The sequence below is a fragment of the Dendrobates tinctorius genome, unplaced genomic scaffold, assembly GCF_039654945.1.
Source record: "Dendrobates tinctorius isolate UK_male_01 unplaced genomic scaffold, ASM3965494v1 ptg000019l, whole genome shotgun sequence".
Lineage (NCBI taxonomy): Eukaryota > Metazoa > Chordata > Amphibia > Anura > Dendrobatidae > Dendrobates > Dendrobates tinctorius.
The window spans coordinates 49,593,675-49,616,530 of record NW_027361687.1 but is presented as its reverse complement, the minus strand read 5'-3'; the positions used below and the strand labels follow the sequence as shown (position 1 = coordinate 49,616,530).

The following is a 22,856-nucleotide window of genomic DNA, read 5'->3' as shown; positions in this document are numbered from 1 at the left end:
CGCTTGGCATTTGCCACAGAACACCAGGACTGGCAAATTCACCTCTAGCGCCCTGTGCTCTTCACAGATGAAAGCAGGTTCACACTGAGCATGAGAGAGTCTGGAGACGCTGTGGAGAGCGATCTGCTGCCTGCAACATCCTTCAGCATGACCGGTTTGGCAGTGGGTCAGTAATGGTGTAGGGTGGCATTTCTTGGGAGGGCCGCACAGCCCTCCATGTGCTTGCCAGAGGTAGCCTCACTGCCATTAGGTACCGAGATGAGATCCTCAGACCCCTTGTGAGACCATATGCTGGTGCGGTTGGCCCTGGGCTCCTCCTAATGCAGGACAATGCCATACCTCATGTGGCTGGAGTGTGTCAGCAGTTCCTGCAAGATGAAGGCATTGACGCTATGGACTGGCCCAACCGTTCCCCAGACCTGAATCCGATTGAGCACATCATGTCTCACTCCATCCACCAACGTCACGTTGCACCACAGACAGTCCAAGAGTTGGCGGATGCTTTAGTCCAGGTCTGGGAGGAGATCCCTCAGGAGACGATCCGCCGCCTCTTCAGGAGCATGCCCAGGCCTTGTCGGGAGGTCATACAGGCACGTGGAGGCCACACACAATACTGAGCATCATTTTGACTTGTTTTAAAGGACATTACATTCCATTTTAATTTTGTGTGGGACTCCAAATACACACCTCCATTGGTTAATAAATTTGATTTCCATTGATGATTTTTGTGTGATTTTGTTGTCAGCACATTCTAGGATGTGTTATTTGAGTGTTCCCTTTATTTTATTTTGAGCAGTGTATTATACTCACCCAGGGGCGGTCTGGTTCCGGTTTTGGTCCGATGGGTGTTGCAGTCCGGTCCGAAAAGGTCAGAGAGGTCCGGCGCCTGCGCACTGAAGGACTCCACTGCGCCAGACCGGACAGCGACCAACGCGGCCCACCCCTGGGTGAGTATAATATAACTCGTTTTTTTTCTCTTTCAGGTTATATTGGGAGCTTATCTACAGCATTAGAGAATGCTGTAGATAAGCCCCTGATAGCGGTGCCGGCAGCTGATAAACAAAAAAAATAGGTGACAGATTCCCTTTAACAGGAGTTGAACAACCAAAGTATAATAGAAACACGTCACCACTTCTGCATTTTTAACCCACTCCTGGGTTTTGGCTTACACAAATACTGATGTAAAATACTGAAAGTGTGATTGTGGCCTAAAAAGTAGTAACAGACTGGCAGTATAAACCCTGTGATCTCTGCATTAGTTCAAATCGGTAACATGGAATCCACTAGGAAGTAAAAAGATTACAGCAACAGTCTCATTTGGTGTCACAGTAGTGCTACAACCTTTATAAATAGCACTTCTCTCCAATGATGTCATTAGGGAAATATGGAAACCAAATAAGTGGTAGAGGTTTTTTTTTGGTTTTTTTTTTACTTCAAAATATAAAAAAAGATTTTTATTGAAATATAAAATGCTTTACAAATTAGTAAAAAAAGAATATATGTACAGTATACAAGAAAATTATTTCACATTATTAACAAAATTTGTGGAGCTGTAGAAAAGCAGTTCAGGAGAGTATTCTTTACAGAACATGCCGATGCTTATTACAGGACAGGAGTGAGACATCACGTGACTGAACAGGGAGCAACCAATCCAATTGTTTCTAAGAGGTCCACTTAGAAACTCGCAGAAGTTTTTAATCTCCACACACAAAAAAAAAAAAGAAGATTTTTCACATATATTACACAATGTTCTATATAATAATCTCCAGTCCCCACCGTATAAATAATTTTCATACAGAATATATCATATACAAGATTTTATTTAAAAGCGTGGCAATTTTATTTGGAGATTTTGCAACTCAGTGTAAAAAAAAAAAAAAAAAAAAAAAAAATATATGATGCGTTCTTACAAAAAAAAAAAAATATTCTAAGAAAAATTTGACATCTCCAAAAAGTCTATTTTTTTCTTTTAATATAGAAATTAAAAAAAAGTGTTAAATTATTATACATGTATAAATTACAGGACAAAGGGAAAAAAGGCAAGTCTAGAAATAAAAGAAAAAAATATTCCCAGTAAAAGTATTACACAGGGAACATCACATTTTCAGCCCCAGACTGCCCGTACTGTGGTTTATGTATTTTTGGCATCGGCTATCATGGAGTTAACAAAGAACGACCATAGATATGAGCGTTATATTCCAACATTGCGGCTTTTAATGAACATTAAGCGGGCTAGAAACGATTGCCATGGCAACTGCCTGCAGACTGGAGAAACTTTGTCACCACGCATAACCTTTGCTTGGTCTGATTTGTCTTTTGCATTCCCCCACGTTCCGCAGCAAATACGAAGCATCAATCTCTCGTATCGGGAGTCCCAAGTGTGACCACACAAGGATCCTTCTGGTTTGCAAACCAATATAGAACGGGACATAGCTGTGCTGACAAGCGCCATATTTTAGTTTCACTTTAAAACTACAAGCCCCAGCATAATTGTTCACCAAGGGCTAAGAAACCAGCATTTGTGTGTTGTGCGTTGTGTAGTCAATAGCTAGGTGTTGTACACTGCAGGGAAGAAGGGGTAGAGGGGACTGCAGTGACGCAAGCGCCGCTGGAGAATATATAAATAGAGATGAGTCTATATACAGTATATATGCACATTTACAATAAGGCTCTGCCAGATCCACTGCGAAACACCATCAGGAGGCCAATGCATCCCGGAAGCAATGCGGTGTCCTCCTCCTGGCCTTCATAATACAGGATTGCATTAGAAGTGCAACTAAGGGGCTATTCTCCGGAGGACCCTCACACCTCACCAACCGAAGATCCACCCACCTCGGACCCCAGATAACCAGCTGGAAAGTTTGCCAACCTGCTAGGATGATAGTGGCAGCTCGATCACATCACAACACTTTCCACGGGGATGTCGCAGTAATGTTCCACCGTCTCTATCTCTGTCATCTCTGTGCCCTGTAACTCCTCAGTGGAGATGATAATGGTGTCTCCGTCACCAACCACCGTGAAGCTGTCCCCATTGATGTGTTGTCGGGCCAGGTTCTCCAGCCTCACCCGGTACTCCTCCGCCTCCTGCTCCTTCTCCAAGAGCTGCTGGCGGAATTCCTGTGCCCGCACATTCGCTTCATGCAGCTGCTGCTGGAGAAGCTTCCTGGCATCCTCGTCTTGATTATTGTCCTGGATGAGATAAAGGATTTAACAACTAACAATTTAACCCTCTCCTACAGTGCCGCTTAGGTCTCGCCTTCCCCCACTGGTTCGCCCTGAGCTTCCGTCTCCTCACCGTTTTCTTTGCTGTAGCATTCTCCACCATTTCTATGCGAGGTTTTTTGGCTGGATGCGCTTCTTCCTCAGTAATCACCTCCTCTATCACCTCTTCCTCCGGGATGGTGACAACTTTAAAGAAAATGTCAGCCTTTACATGTGGCACGCGCCTTGCTTCCCTCCTCTGGTCGCTCTATACACTAAGTCTGCTCACCTTGCTCCCCGTTTTGTATGGTCACTAGGAGCGGATGCTGGATGTGATTAGCAGTAAACCCCCCATGCAAGTTTCCAAGCCCTACGCCATCTGTCACAATGGTGATCACCCTCTGTCCTCGGTTCTGCATAATCTGCCCCACGGAGGCACCCACAGAATCCACAAGCTCTGTGGTGGAGCCTGGAAAATGGTACATTTTAGGAGTAAAAGTATATATAACATCTAACTGATGTGAGGGCAACACTCACCAGAGGTAAAGTCTGAGCCAGATAAAGGGGCAGAGGCCTCTGCCAGCGCTGCTAGTGTGGCCAGCACAGAGTTGGGGTTGGTAATCTCTATGGTACCTCCATTGCTGTTGACTGCAATAGAAATAAATATTACATATCAAATGAACATCAGAGAGCACAGGACTATGCCCATTACGCCGTACCTGTAGTAGTGGTCAAGTTAGATGCAGACACCAGGCTGGACAGATCTCGGGGTGTCAGGATGATCTGCGGCGAGGAGACAGTGATGGCGTTGGTACTGGCCGGCTGAATGTGGAAATTTCCCTGTCCTTGCATAGTTTCCTGTGGTGGAAGAGGAGCGATCACATGATTGAGCGAAGCCCGAAGGTTGAATGTTCTTGGACACCAAGGGTTTAACCCTTTAATGACTGCCGATACATCTTTTAATGGCAGTGGTTAAGGGGCCTTAGACCTCAGCACCCAGTTTTAACGGCGCTGACTAATTAAGAGTTTAGTGCCCCCGGGTGGCGGCGATTCCCGCGGTGTCACCTATATATGACACCCTGCGGTATCTGCCCCGGCCAGTTATGCGACCTATCGAGATTGACTAAGGCTGGAGTCACACATAGCGACTCACCAGCGATCCTGACAACGATATCAAAATGTCAGGATCGCTGGTGAATCGCTATGTGATCGCTGATGAGCTGTCAGACAGCTTCACCAGCGATCAGCACAGCGACGCCGAGCGTCGCTGTGCACGTTAGTAACCAGCGCGCTGATGCAGGAAGCTGGTAACTAACGTACACATCGGGTATCTATGGGACGTGCGTCCCTAGATATCCAATGTGTACGTTAGTTACCAGCTCCCTGCATCAGCGCGCTCGTAACTAACGTACACATCGGGTATCTAAGGGACGCACGTCCCTTGGATACCCGATGTGTACATTAGTTACCAGCAGATCGCTGGTCTCCTGCCTGTCACATGCAGGGATGCGTGGTGGCCAGCGGGAGACCAGCGGCCAAAAAAATAGTCCTGGCCTTTCCTGCAGCGATCCCGGCAGGGGGGGCCGGTCGCTGATCGCTGTCACACACAGCGATCTCGCTGGTGAGATCGCTGTTGTGTCACAAAGATTGTGACTCAGCAGCGAGATCGCTATGTGTGACGGGGCCTTAACCCATTTAAAACTGCTGTCAATCGTGAGAGGGGTACTTAAGTCGCTATAAGGTGGTCACAAGACTCCCTTAGTAACTATTGGACCACCACTATGAGAATCGTAGGTCCTGATTGATACCATGGTGACACAAGGGTACGGTGGCCAGTGAGATCCAGCAATAAACCACCTCACAGGCACAGTCAGTATGTCACTGACAGTCTCATACACTACTGTACAAAAGACCAGGAAAAAAAAAAAAAAAAAAAAAAAAAAGCACAGCGTCCATTTTGCCACTCAAAACAAAACAGAAAAAAAAAGTATATTAATTGGCATTGCCGTGTCAAGAACGACCCACTCTATAAAACTAGCACATTACTCAGTATGGTGAACGTGGCAAAAACAAATTTTTTTTTTTATCATAGTGACTATATTATATACACTGCTCAAAAAAATAAAGGGAACAGAATATAACTCAAAGTAAATCAAACTTCTGTGAAATCAAACTGTCCACTTAAGAAGCAACACTGATTGACAATCAATTTCACATGCTGTTGTGCCATATGGAATAGACAACAGATGGAAGTTATTGGCAATTGGCAAGTATTTAACAGTGCCTCTGAATGTTTGCTAAATTCATTTGTTGCATTGAACTCAATACTTAAGCCTTCATCACACACAGCGATCTCGCTAGCGATCTCGCTGCTGAGTCACAAGTTTTGTGACGCAACAGCGATCTCACCAGCGAGATCGCTGTGTGTGACACTTATCAGCGACCGGCCCCCCTGCCGGGTAACGCTGATCGTGCTTGAATGGCCTGGACTTTTTTTGATCGTTGGTCTCCCGCTGGCCAGCACGCATCGCTGCGTGTGGCAGGCGGGAGACCAGCGAGCTGGTAACCAAGGTAAACATCAGGTTTCTAAGCGCCGCGCGGAGCTTAGAAACCCGATGTGTACGTTAGATACCAGCGCGCTGGTGCAGGGAGCTGGTAACCAAGGTAAACAGCGGGTTTCTAAGCGCTGTGCGGCACTTAGAAACCCGATGTTTACCTTGGTTACCAGCTCCCTGCACCAGCGCGCTGGTATCTTAACGTACACTGCGGGTAACTAAGCGACGTGCGTCGTTGTTACCCGCGTGTCGCTGTCCCGATCGCTGCCGAGATCTGCCTGTTTGGCAGCTCACCAGCGATCATGTAGCGACCCTGACAAGTTCATATCGTTGTCAGGATAGCTGGTGAGTCGCTATGTGTGATGGGGCCCTTATTGCTGTATATCCATGTTGGGGCCAGTAGAGATATTATCAGGTGTAAGGTGTTACTAGCATATGGATGTTGCCAGGCCCTGTGCCTTTGATTGTATAACCACCCCTGGTGTGCTAGGCAATTTCTCCCAAATCAGTTCCCACAATCCCTCTCACCTGAGCCTCTACTCAGTCCTATATATTTAGATGCCCCTAAGGGGGGGCATGTGTGCGGGGACAGGCACGCGTCTCCCTGCAGCATAAGTATCACTGCAGCAAAAGTATCGTGAAGATGCAGTTATTACTACGGCAGGAGTCAGGACCCTACACTATACACCTGTCTCTTTTGGGTATGTCTGCTGAGTAAGCACTTATTACTTGGATCAAGCTTTTCTATTAACCCTCCTACTCCTTCACCATGCTTACATATGCCATCACAGTGTCTGCTCCTTTAATCCTCACTCTCCTTCGCTATCCCCAAAACCCAGCACCCTCTCCTAACCAAATAATCATGTCACCTTCCCTCTTTCCTCCCCACCTGACCTACTCTGCTGAACTGCTCCTCAACCTCAAATCTGTCCTAATTGAACATAATACAAGCTGCCCACTCTCCTCCCACCTGCTCTCCCTTTCTCTGCTTCTCCTCACTGCTGGTGACATATCTCTCAATCCTGGACCCCCACAGCTCATACCCCCCATTACTACCCATTCCTACCACTCCCTGTCTAATAAGCACTACCGCAATCTTTCCAGCCTAAAACCCACGCCATTGACACCCAACCCCCTGCTCCCTCTCTCTGGAGATCTTTGGAATGCCCGCTCCATCTGCAATAAGCTTCGTGTGATTCATGACCACTTTCTCTCTCGCAATCTTGCCTTTCTCGGCCTCACAGAAACCTGGCTGACACCCTTTGACACCGCCTCCCCTGCTGCGCTGTGTTACGGCGGCCTCCACTTCACCCACACTCCTCGCCCTGGCAACAGACACGGTGGAGGAGTGGGTCTTCTATCTTCCAACTGCACCTTTAACCCAATCCCACCTCTTCCCTCCCTAATCCTCCCCTCTGTCCACATCTACTCTCCCTTCAACCTCCAAGTGGCCGTCATATACCGACCTCCAGGCCCGACCACTGCCTTCATGGACCAATTCTCTACCTGGCTTCTTCACTTTCTTTCAACTGACAACCCCACTATCATCATGGGTGACTTCAACATCCCACTGATACCCTTCAGTCAGCAGCCTCCAAACTCCTGTCCCTTACTTCATCCTTTGGACTTACTCAGTGGTCCTCCTCAGCCACCCACACAGATGGACACACACTAGACCTGATCTTCACCCGCCTCTGCTCTCTTTCTAACTTCACCACCTTCCCTCTCTCTGACCACCATCTACTCACTTTCTCATCCCTGTCCTCCTCTCCTGGCACCCATGTCCAGCAACATGCGCACCCCCGCAGAAACCTTGCACACCTAGACACCAACGCGCTCTGACTATTCTACCACTGGCATCCATATCCTCACTCCAAGACAGACAGTGCCACTGCTTTCTACAATGCCACTCTCGCATCAGCTATTGACACGGTCGCCCCTCTCGTTCATGGCAGAATGCGATGTACCAACAGACAACCCTGGCACAATAACACCACTAAAGCTGCGGCAAGTGTCCAGGGCTGCAGAGCGGCGTTGGAAGAAAATTCGCAAGATGACTTCACAGCATTCAAACAGACAACACTCGCTTTCAAATCTGCCCTCACCTCTGCTAAACAGGCCTACTTCACAACCCTCGTATCTTCCCTATCCTACAATCCCAAACAGTTATTCAAAACTTTCAACTCCCTCCTCCGCCCACCACTGCCCCTTCCAACCTCCCTCATCTCTGAGGACTTTGCCACACACTTCAAAAATAAGATCGACCAAACAAGTCTTCATTGTTCAACCACCACAACCCCTTTGTATACCGGACCAATGCCCAAACCCACAACCTCCCTCTCCAACATCACTGAAGAGGAGCTTAATCGCTTCTTCTCCAAATCGCACCTTACAACCTGTGCACTTGCCCCCATCCCATCTCCTCCCCAACCTCAACACCACACTTATCCCATTCCTAAACCACCTCTTCAACCTATCACTAACATCCGGTACCTTCCCTTCTGCTTTCAAACACAATCACGTCTACCCTTAAGCCCTTCATCCCCAAGGGTGGTTTGCACGTTCATGACCGGGCCAATTTTTACAATTCTGACCACTGTACCTTTATGAGGTCATAACTCTGGAACGCTTCCATGGATCTCGGTGATTCTGACACTGTTTTCTCGTGACATATTGTACTTCATGTTAGTGTTAAAATTTCATTCAAATAACTTGCGTTTATTTGTGAGAAAAACGGAAATTTGGTGAAAATTTTGAAAATTTTGCAATTTTCCAACTTACAACACCATTTTATTTTTAGGACCACATCACATTTGAGGTCACTTTGAGGGGTCTACAGTGCCTACAAGTAGTATTCAACCCCCTGCAGATTTAGCAGGTTTACACATTCGGAATTAACTTGGCATTGTGACATTTGGACTGTAGATCAGCCTGGAAGTGTGAAATGCACTGCAGCAAAAAGAATGTTATTTCTTTGTTTAATTTTTTTTTTTAAATTGTGAAAAGTTTATTCAGAGGGTCATTTATTATTAAGCCCCTCAAACCACCAGAATTCTGTTTGGTTCCCCTAAAGTATTAAGAAGTATTTCAGGCACAAAGAACAATGAGCTTCACATGTTTGGATTAATTATCTCTTTTTCCAGCCTTTTCTGACTATTTAAGACCCTCCCCAAACTTGTGAACAGCACTCATACATGGTCAACATGGGAAAGACAAAGGAGCATTCCAAGGCCATCAGAGACAAGATCGTGGAGGGTCACAAGGCTGGCAAGGGGTACAAAACCCTTTCCAAGGAGTTGGGCCTACCTGTCTCCACTGTTGGGAGCATCATCAGGAAGTGGAAGGCTTATGGAACTACTGTTAGCCTTCCACAGCCAGGACAGCCTTTGAAAGTTTCCTCCCGTGCCGAGGCCAGGCTTGTCCGAAGACTAACCCAAGGACAACAAGGAAGGAGCTCCGGGAAGATCTCATGGCAGTGGGGACATTGGTTTCAGTCAATACCATAAGTAACGTACTCCACCACAATGTTCTCCGTTCCAGACAAGCCCGTAAGGTACCTTTACTTTCAAAGCGTCATGTCAAGGCTCGTCTACAGTTTGCTCATGATCACTTGGAGGACTGAGACAGACTAGTTCAAGGTTCTCTGGTCTGAGGAGACCAAGATCGAGATCTTTGGTGCCAACCACACACATGACGTTTGGAGACTGGATGGCACTGCATACGACCCCAAGAATACCATCCCTACAGTCAAGCATGGTGGTGGCAGCATCATGCTGTGGGGCTGTTTCTCAGCCAAGGGGCCTGGCCATCTAGTCCGCATCCATGGGAAGATGGATAGCACAGCCTACCTGGAGATTTTGGCCAAGAACCTCCGCTCCTTCATCAAGGATCTTAAGATGGGTCGTCATTTCATCTTCCAACAAGACAACGACCCAAAGCACACAGCCAAGAAAACCAAGGCCTGGTTCAAGAGGCAAAAAATGAAGGTGTTGGAGTGGCCTAGTCAGTCTCCTGACCTTAACCCAATTGAAAACTTGTGGAAGGAGCTCAAGATTAAAGTCCACATGAGACACCTAAAGAACCCAGATAACTTGGAGAAGATCTGCATGGAGGAGTGGGCCAAGATAACTCCAGAGACCTGTGCCGGCGTGATCAGGTCTTATAAAAGATGATTATTAGCTGTAATTGCAAACAAGGGTTATTCCACAAAATATTAAACCTAGGGGTTGAATAATAATTGACCCACACTATTATGTTTAAAATTTATTAAGATTTAACTGAGCAACATAACTTTTTGGTTTGTAAGATTTATGCATCTGTTAATAAATCATGCTCTTGTGTGAAGTTTGAAGGCTCTAACTTATTTGCATCTTATCAAACCTGCTAAATCTGCAGGGGGTTGAATACTACTTGTAGGCACTGTATATGATAGAAAATACCCAAAGGTGACACCATTCTAAAAACTGCACCCCTTAAGGTGCTCAAAACCACATTCAAGAAGTTTATTAACCCTTTAGGTGCGTCACAGGAATTTTTTTGAATATTTAAAAAAAAGTGAACATTAACTTTCTTTCACAAAAAAAATACTTCAGGTTCAATTTTTTTTATTTTACCAAGGGTAACAGGAGAAATTGGACTGCAAAAGTTATTGTGCAATTTGTCCTGAGTGCGCGGATACCTGATATGTGGGGGGGGGGGGGACGACTGTTTCGGCGCATGGCAGAGCTCGGAATGGAAGGAGCGCCGTTTGACTTTTTCAATGCAAAATTGGCTGGAATTCAGATCGGACGCCATGTCACGTTTGGAGAGTCCCTGATGTACCTAAACAGTGGAAACCCCCTACAAGTGACCCCATTTTGGAAACTAGACCCCCCAAGGAACTTATCTAGATATGTGGTGAGAACTTTGAACCCACAAGGGCTTTACAGAAGTCTATAACGTACAGCGGTACAATTAAAAAATCATATATTTTCCACAAAAATGATCTTTTTACCCCAATTTTTATTTTCCCAAGGGTAACAGGACCCTAAAAGTTATTGTGCAATTTGTCCTGAGTACGCTGATACCCCACATGTGGGGGTAAACCACTATTGGGCGCATGGCAGAGCTCGGAAAGGAAGCAGCGCCATTTGACGTTTTTGGCTGGAATTGAGATCGGACACCATGTCGCGATTGGAAAACTCCTGATGTACCAAAACAGTGGAAACCCCCCACAAATGACACCATTTTGGAAACTAGACCCCTAAGGAACTTACCTAGATGTGTGGTGAGAACTTTGAACCCCCAAGGGCTTCACAGAAGTTTATAACATAAAGCTGTACAATTAAAAAATCATATTTTTTCCACGAAAATGATCTTTCACCCTCAATTCTTATTTTTCCAAGGGTAACAGGACCCTAAAAGTTATTGTGCAATTTGTCCTGAGTACGCTGATACCCCACATGTGGGGGTAAACCACTATTTGGGCGAATGGCAGAGCTCGGAAGGGAAGCAGCGCCATTTGACGTTTTTGGCTGGAATTGAGATCGGACACCATGTCGCGATTGGAAAACCCCTGATGTACCTAAACAGTGGAAACCCCCCACAAATGACACCATTTTGTAAACTAGACCCCCCCAAGGAACTTATCTAGATGTGTGGTGAGCACTTTGAACCCCCCAGTGCTTCACAGAAGTTTATAACGCCCGGGCGTGAAAATAAAAAATTCATATTTTTTCCACAAACATGATCTTTTAGTCACCATTTCTTTATTTTCCCCAAGGGTAACAGGAGAAATTGGACCCCAAAAGTTGTTGTCCAATTTGTCCTGCGTATGCTGATACCCCATATGTGGGAGAAAACTACTGTATGGGCACACGTCGGGACTCGGAAGGAAAGTAGTGACGTTTTGGAATGCAGACTTTGATGGAATGGTCTGCGGGTGTCATGTTGCCTTTGGAGAGCCCCTAATGTACCTAAACAGTGGAAACCCCCCACAAATGACCCCATTTTGAAAACTAGACCCCCTAAGGAAACTTATCTAGATGTGAGGTGAGCACTTTGAACCCCCAAAGGCTTCACAGAAGTTTATAATGCCCGGGCATGAAAATAAAAAAATCGTATTTTTTCCACAAACATGATCAATTAGTCCACAATTTTTTTATTTTCCCAAGGGTAACAGGAGAAATTGGACCCCAAAAGTTGTTGTCCAATTTGTCATGAGTACGCTGACACCCCATATGTGGGAGAAAACTACTGTATGGACACACGTCGGGGCTCGGAAGGTGAAGCAGTGACATTTTGGAATGCAGACTTTGATGGAATGGTCTGCGGGTGTCATGTGCGTTTGGAGAGCCCCTGATGTACCTAAACTATTGAAACTCCCCACAAGTGACCCCGTTTTCGACACTAGGCCCCCCACGGAACTTATCTAGATGTGTGGTGAGCACTTTGAACCCCCAAGTGCTTCACAGAAGTTTATAACGCTCGGGCGTGAAAATAAAAAAATCATTTTTTTCCACAAAAATGATATTTTTGCCCCCAATTTTTTAATTTCCTAAGGGTAACAGGAGAAATTGGACCCCAAAAATTGTTTTGCAATTTGACCTGAGTAGGCTGATACCCTACATGTTTGGGCGCATGGCAGAGCTTGGAAGGGAAGGAGCACCATTTGACTTTTTCAACTCAGAATTGGCTGGAATTGAGATCAGACGCCATGTTGCATTTGGAGAGCCCCTGATGTGCCCAAACAGTGGAAACCCCCAATTCTAACTCCAACCCGAACCCCAACACACCCCTAACCCTAATCTCAGCCCTAACCCTAACCCTAACGGAAAAATGGAAATAAATACATTTTTTTTATTTTATTATTTTTCCCTAACTAAAGGGGGTGATAACGGGGGGGGTTTGATTTACTATTTATGGCGGTTTTTATGTTTGGCGGCTGTCACACGCTAAAAGACGCTTTTTATTGTAAAAATAGTTTTTGCAACACCACATATTGAGAGCTCTAATTTTTCCGTATTTTGACCCACCGAGTCATGTGAGGTCTTATTTTTTGCGGGACGAGTTGACGTTTTTATTGGTACCATTTTCGGGCACGTGACATTTTTTGATCGCTTTTTATTCCGATTTTTGGGATGCAGAATGAACAAAAACCAGCGTTTCATGAATTTCTTTTGGGGGGGGGGGGGGGTGTGCGTTTACACCATTCCGCGTGCGGTAAAATTGAAAGCGGTTTTATTCTTCCGGTCAGTACGGTTACAGCGATACCTCATTTAGGTCTTTTTTTATGTTTTGGCGCTTTTATGCAATGAAAACTATTTTATATAAAAAAATAATTATTTTTGCATCGCTTTATTCTGCGAGCTATAACTTTTTTTTATTTTTTTGCGGATGCTGCTGTGTGGCGGCTCGTTTTTTGCGGGACAAGATGAAGTTTTCAGCGGTACCATGGATATTTATATGCGTCTTTTTGATCGCGTGTTATTACACTTTTTGTTTGGCGGTATGATAAATCATTTTTTGCTTTGTTTTTTATTTTTTAAGGGGTTCGCTAAAGGGGTTAACTAATGGGACAGTTTTATAGGGCGGGTCGTTACGGACGCGGCGATACCTAATGTGTACTTTTATTGTTTTTTTATTTCTAAAAAATGGATTTATTTGGGGGAATATTTTTTTTTTTTTTTTCTAATTTATTTTGCGATTTTTTTAAATTTATTTTAACACTTTTTTTTTTTTTTTTTTTACTTTATTAAATAGTCCCAGGTGGGACATCACTGTCCTGTGACAGATCAGCAATCTGTCACAGGCACTGCAGAAGGCTTCCTCATGCCTGCGCTTTGCAGGCACTGAGGAAGCCAGCTTCCTGCAGGCCCCCCGTTGCCATCTTGGATTCGGGGGGCCTGCAGGAAAGGAGCCCCCGGCAGCAGCACTGCACACTGCGCTGCTGTGGGGGGCTCAGAGAAGCACGGAGGGAGCCCCCTCCCTGCCGATGCTTCCCTTTAACCCCCGGTACACCGCGATCATGTTTGATCGCGGTGTGCAAGGGGTTAACGTGTCGGGGGTGGTCCGTGACCACCCCTGACACATTGTGCCAGGTGTCAGCTGTGATAATCAGCTGACACCCGGCCGCGATCAGCGGCGCTCACCACGTGGGCGCCGCTGATCGCGGTAGACGTACTATCCCGTCCATGGGCATAGGGGCCCGGGTCCCATGGACGGGATAGTACGTCTCATGTCAGGAAAGGGTTAAAAAGCCAGACGTCACCTCTCTGCTGTCCAGAATCCCAGACTGTCTATCAGCCATATCCTCCTTCTCCTCTCGCTTCCTCAAGCTCAATGTGGACAAATCTGAACTCATCATCTTTCCTCCATCTCACAGATCTTCCTTACCTGACCTATCACAGTTAATGACATCACGCTTTGCCCAGTAACGGAAGTCCGCTGCCTCGGAGTAACCCTTGATTCTGCCCTGTTCTTCAAACCGCACATCCAAGCTCTTTCTACCTCCAGCTCAAAAATATTTCCAGAATCCGTCCTTTCCTCAACCCTCAATCTACTAAAATGCTTGTGCACGCCCTCATCTTCTCCCGCCTCGACTACTGCAACATCCTTTTCTGTGGTCTCCCTGCTAACACCCTCGCACCTCTCCAGTCCATCCTTAACTCTGCTGTCCGGCTAAGGCCGGTTTCACATTTGCGCTTCAGGGCGCAGCGACGGCCTGCGCACGGCTGCCATTAAAGCCCGCCCCTGCCGCGCCTCCGCCGGTAGCTCCGCCTCTGGGTGCATGACGCGTCATGCGTCCCCTATCTTTATCAGAGGACGCAGGCCGTGCGCAGTATGCGTTTTTGCGGCACCTGCGTCCTTTTGACGGTGCGCCGACCAGCGCCAAACGCAACCTGTTGCAATTTGGTTGCGCTAGGCGCACCGTCAAAAGGACGCAGGCACCGCCAAACGCATACTGCGCACGGCCTGCGTCCTCAGTGATAAAGATAAGGGACGCATGACGCGTCATGCGCCCGTAGGCGGAGCTACCGGCGGAGGCGCGGCAGGGGGCGGGGCTTAGCGGCGACCGTGCGCGGGCCGTCGCTGCGCCCTGAAGCGCAAATGTGAAACCGGCCTAACTCATCTCTCTCCTCGCTAATCCACCGCTTCTCCCCTCTGCAAATCTCTTCACTGGATTCCATTCCCTCAGCATATCCAGTTCAAATTACTAATACTGACCTACAAGGAGATCTATAACCTGTCTCCTCCATATGTCTCTGAACTAATCTCCCAATACCTTCCCTCACGTAATCTACGGTCATCCCAAGACCTCCTTCTCTCCTCCACACTTATTCGCTCCTCACCCAACCGCCTCCAAGATTTCTCCCGAATAGCCCCCATCCTCTGGAATTCTTTGCCCCAACTTGTCCGACTATCAACCACATTCGGATCCTTCAGACGGAACCTGAAAACCCACCTCTTCTAGAAAGCCTACAGCCTGCAATGACCCCGCTACCTCCTCACCACTACTGGAGATATCACTTCAACCAACACCGGAACTGCTGCAACCCACCAACCTACTGTCTCCTTCCCCACCATCCTGTAGCATGTAAGCCCGAAAGGCAGGGTCCTCTCCCCTCTGTATCAGTCTGTCACTGTAAGTTTGTTTACTGTAAGTGATATCTGTAATTTGTATGTAACCCCTCTTATGTACAGCACCATGGAATTAATGGTGCTATATAAATAATCATCATCAAGACACCCTCAATAAAGGAGTAATTCTGCAGGTGGGGATCACAGACCACATCTCAGTACCAACGCTTTAGTCACTTTTGAATGTTAGTTGTGCTTATGTTAGCATGAGACGGACTCTACAACCCACACAAGTGGCTCAGGTAGTGCAGCTTATCCAGGATGGCACATAAATGCCAGCTGTGGCAAGAAGGTTTGCTGTGTCTTGTCAGCGTAGTGTCCAGAGGCTGGAGGTGCTACCAGGAGACAGGCCAGTACACCAGGAGACAGGGAGGGTGCCGTAGGAGGACAACAACTTAGCAGCAGGACCGCTGCCTCAGCCTTTGGGCAAGGAGGAACAGGAGGAGCACTGCCAGAGCTCTGTAAAATGACCTCCAGTAGGCCACAAATGTGCATGTGTCTGCACAAACTGTTAGAAATCGTCTCCATAAGGATGGTCTGAGTGCCCGACGTCCACAGGTGGGGGTTGTGCTCACAGCCCAACACCGTGCAGGACGCTTGACATTTGCCACAGAACACCAGGATTGGCAAATTCGCCATTGGTGCCCTGTGCTCTTCACAGATGAAAGCAGGTTCACACTGACCACGTGACAGTCTGGAGACACCGTGGAGAGCGATCTGCTGCCTGCAACATCCTTCAGCATGACAGGTTTGGCAGTGGGTCAGTAATTGTGTGGGGTGGCATTTCTTTGGAGGGCCGCACGGTGTTGGGCTATGAGCACAACCCTAAAGGGGGAACGCTTTGAACTTTTATATTTTTAAAACACTTATTTTTGCCATGCTTCAATAGTCTCCATAGGCGGCTAGAAGGTGGCACAACTCGATCGGCTCAGCTACATAGAGGCGATGAGCAGATCATTCCTATGTAGCCGAATTACTGACTTGCTATGAGCGCCGTCCACTGGGTGGCGCTCACAGCAATCCGGCACTGACAACCATAGAGGTCTCCAGGAGACCTCTGGTTGTCATGCCAAAACACTGGTGATCTGCGATCACGACGTGGGTCACCGGTGTGCATATTTCCGGCCCAATGGCTGGAAGCGCCATTTAAATGCCGCTGTCAGAGTTTGACAGCGACATTTAACTAGTTAATAGACGTGGGTGGATCACAATTCCACTCGCGGCTATTGCGGGCACCTGCCAGGTGTTCAAAACAGCTGACATGTTCTGGGAAAGATGTGGGCTCACCGCCGGAGCCCACATCAAAGGCAGGGATACGTAATAATATTTCAGATGTCGTTAAGTGAGCTGTCACATAGACAGCCCCTCCAGTGATCAGGACCAGCGAGCAAGCTGGTTTCCAATGTAAACAGCGGGTATCTAAGAGCCGCGCAGCTCTTGGATACCCGCTGTTTACATTGGAAACCAGCGGCCAGCGTCACTGGTCTCTCACTGCCACACGCAGCGATGCGCGCTGGCCAGCGGGAGACCAACGATCAAAAAACGGCCCAGGACGATGGAGCGCAATCAGCGATACCCGGCAGGGGGGCTGGTCGCTGATCCTCGTCACACACAGCGATGTCGCTGGCGAGATCGCTGTGGCATCACAAAATCAGCGATCTCACTGGCGATATCGCTGTGTGTGATGAAGCCTTAAGGGGTTAAGGTCAAAATTGGCCCAATCACTAAGGGGTTAAACACGTTTACTGGCACCAGTATCTGTAATTGAGAGCAATACGTAAATGCAGGCCGCCTCACCTGTAAGGTAACCAGCAGCTCAGGGTAGTTTCGGTCGAGGGCGATATCGAAGGGTGTTTTTCCGAACTTGCTCTGGAGGTTGACGTCAGCCCCATTGTTGATAAGCAGCTCCACCACGTCTTGGTGATTGTGCTCCGTCGCCCAGTGCAGCGCTGTCATCTCCAGCATGTCTTTGGCGTTAATGTTGGCGCCGTTCTAAAGGGGAAACACCACAATTAATAACGAATCAGGAAGAGGATATGGGTGAGCTGACTGCACCCGGTGTATGTGGCTACACCTTGATCAATAAATCCACGATGAGAGTGTGTCCCTCGGCAGCCGCCATGTGCAGTGGAGTCCGATCCACTTTGGTCCGGGCGTCTCGGCTGATCCCTGCCTGCAGGAGAACCTTCACAGTGGAGAAGTGTCCGCACTGAGCAGCGAGATGGAGAGGAGACGTCCCGAGCTGGAAGACAAGTTACATCACCTTTATATGTCAGTGTTTTCGTTGCGTGTAGCAACCCATTAAAGTTCGTGGTCTACGCACATGTCAGTGTTTCATCAGACCGTGTGTCCGTAGGCAAAACACGTTGACACGTCTTTTTTTTTTTTTTTTTTCTTATTTAACAGCAGCAAGGGCTGCAGAATGTCCAGCACACGTGGATACTGATTAGACACGGACGACAGTGTGCCGTATCAGTGTGACACATACTGACACCTGGGAAAAGCCACCTGCTGCGCTATTCACATCATTGTCACCTGATCTCCACAAGATCAGCGCAATCAGGTGAAAATGATGGGAGTTGTGTTCAGTACTCGCTGTGTACATAGCGTATTAAATATTTTAAAAAAACAAAATTGTGTGGGCTCCTGCATAATTTTAGTAACCAGCCGAGAAGGCCTAATGCAGGGGGCTGATGTTAATAATCTGAGAAAGGGGACAATATCCCAAAAAAAAAAAAAAAAAAAAAAAAATTAGGATTGCCCTATAATTTCTAGCTAGCAAAAGGTTAAACAGACAGCTGTGGGGGTTATTTTATAGACGTCTCTCCATTAGTATACCCCTGGGCTTGATGTCAGCGGCCATAAAACAGCTGACATCAACTCCATTACCCCACTTGCCACCGCGCACCAGGCAAACTGGGAAGAGCAAGGCCAAGCACATCTCATGGATGCCCCATTTCTGGGACGGCTGAGGGCTGATGTTTTAGCCTGGCAGGTGGCCCAATATCCCTGTCCCCTTCCCAGCCTATTTGACATCAGTCCACAGCTGTCTGTTTAGTCTTTGCTCGTCACAAATTATACAGGGACCCAAAGTCATTATTTTTCTGGGGTCTCCCGTAAACTATCTAGTAAAGACTAAGCAAACAGCTGTGAGCCTGGGAGCCTTTTGGGAAATTTCCCCATTTCCCAGATTATTAACATCAGCCCCCAGCGGTCAGCTTTCCCTCTACTGGTTATGAAAATCCCAAGAAAGGCCACATTTTTTATTACTATTTATTCAATACATGATGTACACAGCAGATGCGGAGTACACCTCCCACCACTGTTATGATCTCAGGGAGAACAGGAGACAATGAGGAGAGCAGCCTTCAGCATCCTGTGCCTGGGAATAACATGAACTATACTGCTTTTCCCAGGTGCCGATATGTGTCATGTGTGGGATGAACCTGAATGGGAGGAGACAAAGATTAGATAATTAGAAAAAACTTTGACAGTTAGAGTGATCAATGAGTGGAACAGGCTGCCACGAGAGGTGGCGATTTCTCCTTCAATGGAAGTCTTCAAACAGAGGCTGGACAGACATCTGTCTGGGATGATTTAGCGAATCCTGCTTTGAGCAGGGGGTTGGACCAGATTACCCAGGAGGTCCCTAACAACCCTACCATTCTATGAGTCTATGCATGTAATGTTACACACAGACACGGATAGCACTGGTACTGGTTTTTCTAGAACTGGAGACATCAGGACGAGTGAAGGGGGTCTTAGTTGGATACATCAAGCACATAGGACAACTGTGGTAGTGACTGATGAGTGGTATATAGCAGAAAAGTTATCTGTTCCTAATACTAGAGAGCAGATTCAGTTAACCGTTTAAATACTGCTATCAATCTCAGAGCGAAAGGTTCATATAACAGTGCTGTTACCATCACCCCCCGTGAACATATCACCAACGGATTGGCATGGTAGCCAGGGGCCTACAAAAAGATCGAAATGTCCTATGTGCCCCCTAAATGGTGTGAACAATAACAAAAAAAACAAGTCCACACTGCTTTATTAAAAAATAAATAAAAAAAAGATATGGGTCTCACAAGATGACAAACTTTTTTTTTTTTTTTTTTTTTAATATATATATATATATATATATATATATATATATACACACACACACACACACACTGTAAATATAAATGTAATATAATAAAATCTATACAAGCTTGGTGTCACTGTAATTATAGACAAAGTGTGGCCCTGGTCAAAATAAAAGGATGTCAGTTACAACCAGAAATGCCACTTTTCATTAAGGCAAAGAAAGCTGTGTTTTATAGTAAAGCGGAGTGAATAAGAACACAAAAATCTTCCGCAATTATATTTTTACCTTGCGTTTTGTTTTTAAATCTGAAGTCAATTCAGCCCTTTCCCCCCCAATTTAACGAGGAAAAAAAAAGGGATCAAAAAGGTTTTATTTTAGGCAGTGTTTTCCTTGCAAACAAAAAAAAAAAAAAAAAAATGCTGCAAAGACGCATGTGAACATAGCCTTGAAATAATGTCTGGCTGCAGTGAGAAAATTTACTTACGGTATATCCTTAACGCATTCATGTGCAGAATGTGCGCATTCACGCAGAGCGGCCCATCAGTCTAAGTGCAGGGTAGCGATTACAGCACGCTCACAGTGTAGTGAACCATGACCGCAACGATGGCATTACAGAAACGCTAATCGCAGCATTTTATTCCAGCATAAAACTAGTTACTCGAAAGAGTGTTTTGCTCTTTTGGAAACACATGAACGCTCATCTGCGCTGCCATCACACTGTCCGTTACATACACTACCTGCCAAGCAAACCCAGCGCACACTGCACCCATACAAGCCACTCTTTACTTATCCTCCCTGGTCGAGCACCAAGTCTCCGCCACAGCTCCCCGTGTCTCTTACGGTTCATTACATCAACAGCGCTGCTGCCAATCAGTGGCTCTACCAATTAGGCCTGTTTCACACTTCCGTTTTTCACCATGAGTCAAAATCCGCCGTTTTGCAAAAAAAACAGATCCGCCATTTTGCTTGGCGGATCCGTTTTTTCCCCCATTGAGTTGCATTACCGGCGGATCTTGACGGATGGCCATCCATTGGATCCGGTTTTTTGTGGATCCGCCACATTTTTGCCGTCCGCTGAGATCATCGAACGGAGCCTGTAACGTTTTTTTTTCCCTGCGGATCCGCATTTTCCCTTTTTAACCCTGAATCTTTCTGGCTGCTGGAAGAAAAATATTTCTCTCTCTCTCGGCACGGTACCTTTAAGTTTTTACCTTTGGCGGATCCGTACAGCCGCCAATCCGCTCACCCCCGTTTCTGCCAGTCCACCTGCGGATCCATTTTCCGCTATTTTGGTGGATTTTGACTGACAGAAAAAACTTAAGTGTGAAACAGGCCTTACCTGCAGAACTGAAGACAGTAACAGAAAGCAGGGGCAGCGGTGGAGACCCAGCGCTGGACGGAAAAGCATAAGTTATGGCTCTTGGAAGAAAAAAAAAAAAAAAAGGAGTTGGCAGGACCTCATGAACCCCCTGGGGGACGTACCCAGTCCGTGGTGAACGGCGCCCCATTCTGCATCAGCTGTCGGACCTCGTCGTCTTCTCCGCTGCGAGCCGCCTCCAGTAACCGCTTCCCCAGGTCCAACGCCATCTGCAAGAGACACACAATCATAGGGAATTGCCACACATGCGATTGCCTGAAGGAAGACGTGACGAAGGAGGGGTCTCGAGGTCTAATATGAAGAGAGGGGTTAATGGGGGCTGTAATCGGCCTCATATGATGGAAACGTCACATTTATGGCGTTTCTACTACAGAAATCCAGCAACAACAAATATGGCCGCCTCCGAGGACTCAGGCACAGCGCCAGGGACCGCTGACTGGAAACAAAATGATTACCTCACAAATACATAAAATACTTGTTATAGCTCTCCCCAAGAAAGCCAGGCACCACTGGAGACATCTCAGCAGATTGGGCCAATGCGATTGCCGCAATTCGCTGGTGGCTGAGGGGATCAGCTATTGGGAGGTGTGGAGATAATGTGTGGGGTGGTAATGGAAGCGGCTACTTGTAGTGCCCCTGCAGCCTCTCACCCTTAGTCGCACACAGGAAGACCACATGGGCACCGACGGACTATATCGACCGATTTCCAGGAGCACTCACCGTCGCGGCCAGTCGGCGCTCACAGCCAGCTTGCCAAACCTATCCGTTCCTCCGTCCGCTCTCTTCCGTGAAAATCCGTCACGTTACCGTAAAAATTTCATCTATTTCAAAAGTTTGGGTGCCAACAAAATGGCGGAGACACCAGCGGAGGAATACAGGACGGAAGTAGGGAACACAGAGTCACGCTGCCGCGGATGAATCCGGTTGTGGATTCGGCACTTCACTCCCTTAATTGACGGGACTTTACATAAAAAAAAGTGCGGAACTGCGGCTGCGCATGACAAAAGGCGCGAAGACCGTCACCTCAGCAGTATATAAACTTCCAGATTTGCTGTTTTTGGCAGTCATGTTCTTCAACGTTTTGTTTTTATAGCCAAAATATCAGGCATTTTGTTATGAGGAGCTGCACGCCAAAAAAAAAAAATCTAGCAATGGTGCAGGTATACCAGACATGGATGCTTCTCGGAGGAAAACAGCACCTCAAAATCATATTATAAAAGAAATTTGGTTGAAAATCAACTAGTGACAGAAAAATGGTGCAACACCATGGTGCAGTTATTACCTTACAGTGCCATTTTCGCCCCCCCAATGCTATGGTGGAGGCAAAATTCTGCTTAAATGCATATATTGAAGAGCAGCACGGTGGCTCAGTGGTTAGCACTGCAGACTTGCAGCCCTTAGTTCAAATCCAACCAAGGACAACATCTGCAAGGAGTTTGTATGCATAGCTCCCAACCGTCCCGATTCTCGCGTGACTCCCATTTTTGACCCCCACTCTCGTCCCGTCCGGGACTCTATTTTTCCCCCCCCGCACTGGACTGAGCCGCCACGCCCCCCTCCCATGCACCGACCCCATCCTCACCCTCCCAGAGAGACCCACCGCAGCCTGCAATGACGTCCTAGGCTGTTCTGTGACTGTGTGCACAGGACCTGTGATGAGGTCACAGGAGGGGAGGAGTCAGGGGTCACATGATCAGTGGCCCTTGTGTGTGTGTTTGTGGGCCCCCAGGACTCTGCTGTGTTGGTTGTCATGGTGCTGGATGAGGGGAAGTTTATGTGTGGGGTCAGGAGGGGTTTACAGTGTGGATGTAGCAGAGCTGTGTGTGTGTACGAGGTGTACGGAGCAGAGCTGTGTGTGTACAAGGTGTACGGAGCGGAGCCACATGTACGAAGTCTATGGAGCGGAGCCGTGTACCAGGTGAGCTGAGCCGTGTATAAAGTGTAGGGAGCAGAGGCGTGTGTGTACGAGGTGTATGGAGCGGAGCCGTGTGTGTACGAGGTGTACGGAGTGGAG

At 47.2% G+C, this 22,856-nt stretch overlaps 1 protein-coding gene across 2 annotated transcripts; it reads right to left on the bottom strand.

Moving 5' to 3' along the window:
- Positions 1 to 1,439: 1,439 nt before the first annotated feature.
- GABPB2 (GA binding protein transcription factor subunit beta 2) lies at positions 1,440 to 21,785 on the bottom strand. 2 transcript variants are annotated; one of them, XM_073566992.1, is made up of 9 exons: positions 21,563 to 21,785; positions 20,947 to 21,051; positions 17,449 to 17,616; positions 17,172 to 17,366; positions 3,921 to 4,059; positions 3,739 to 3,849; positions 3,491 to 3,670; positions 3,296 to 3,408; positions 1,440 to 3,189 (listed from the first exon to the last, which is right to left on the bottom strand). In XM_073566992.1, the coding sequence occupies exons 2-9, from the start codon at positions 21,049 to 21,051 to the stop codon at positions 2,896 to 2,898; spliced, it is 1,305 nt and encodes a 434-aa protein (XP_073423093.1). In that variant the 5' UTR covers positions 21,563 to 21,785; the 3' UTR covers positions 1,440 to 2,895. The 2 variants fall into 2 exon arrangements, with proteins under 2 accessions (XP_073423093.1, XP_073423094.1); XM_073566993.1 differs by lacking the exon at positions 21,563 to 21,785 and adding an exon at positions 21,298 to 21,440.
- Positions 21,786 to 22,856: the final 1,071 nt, after the last annotated feature.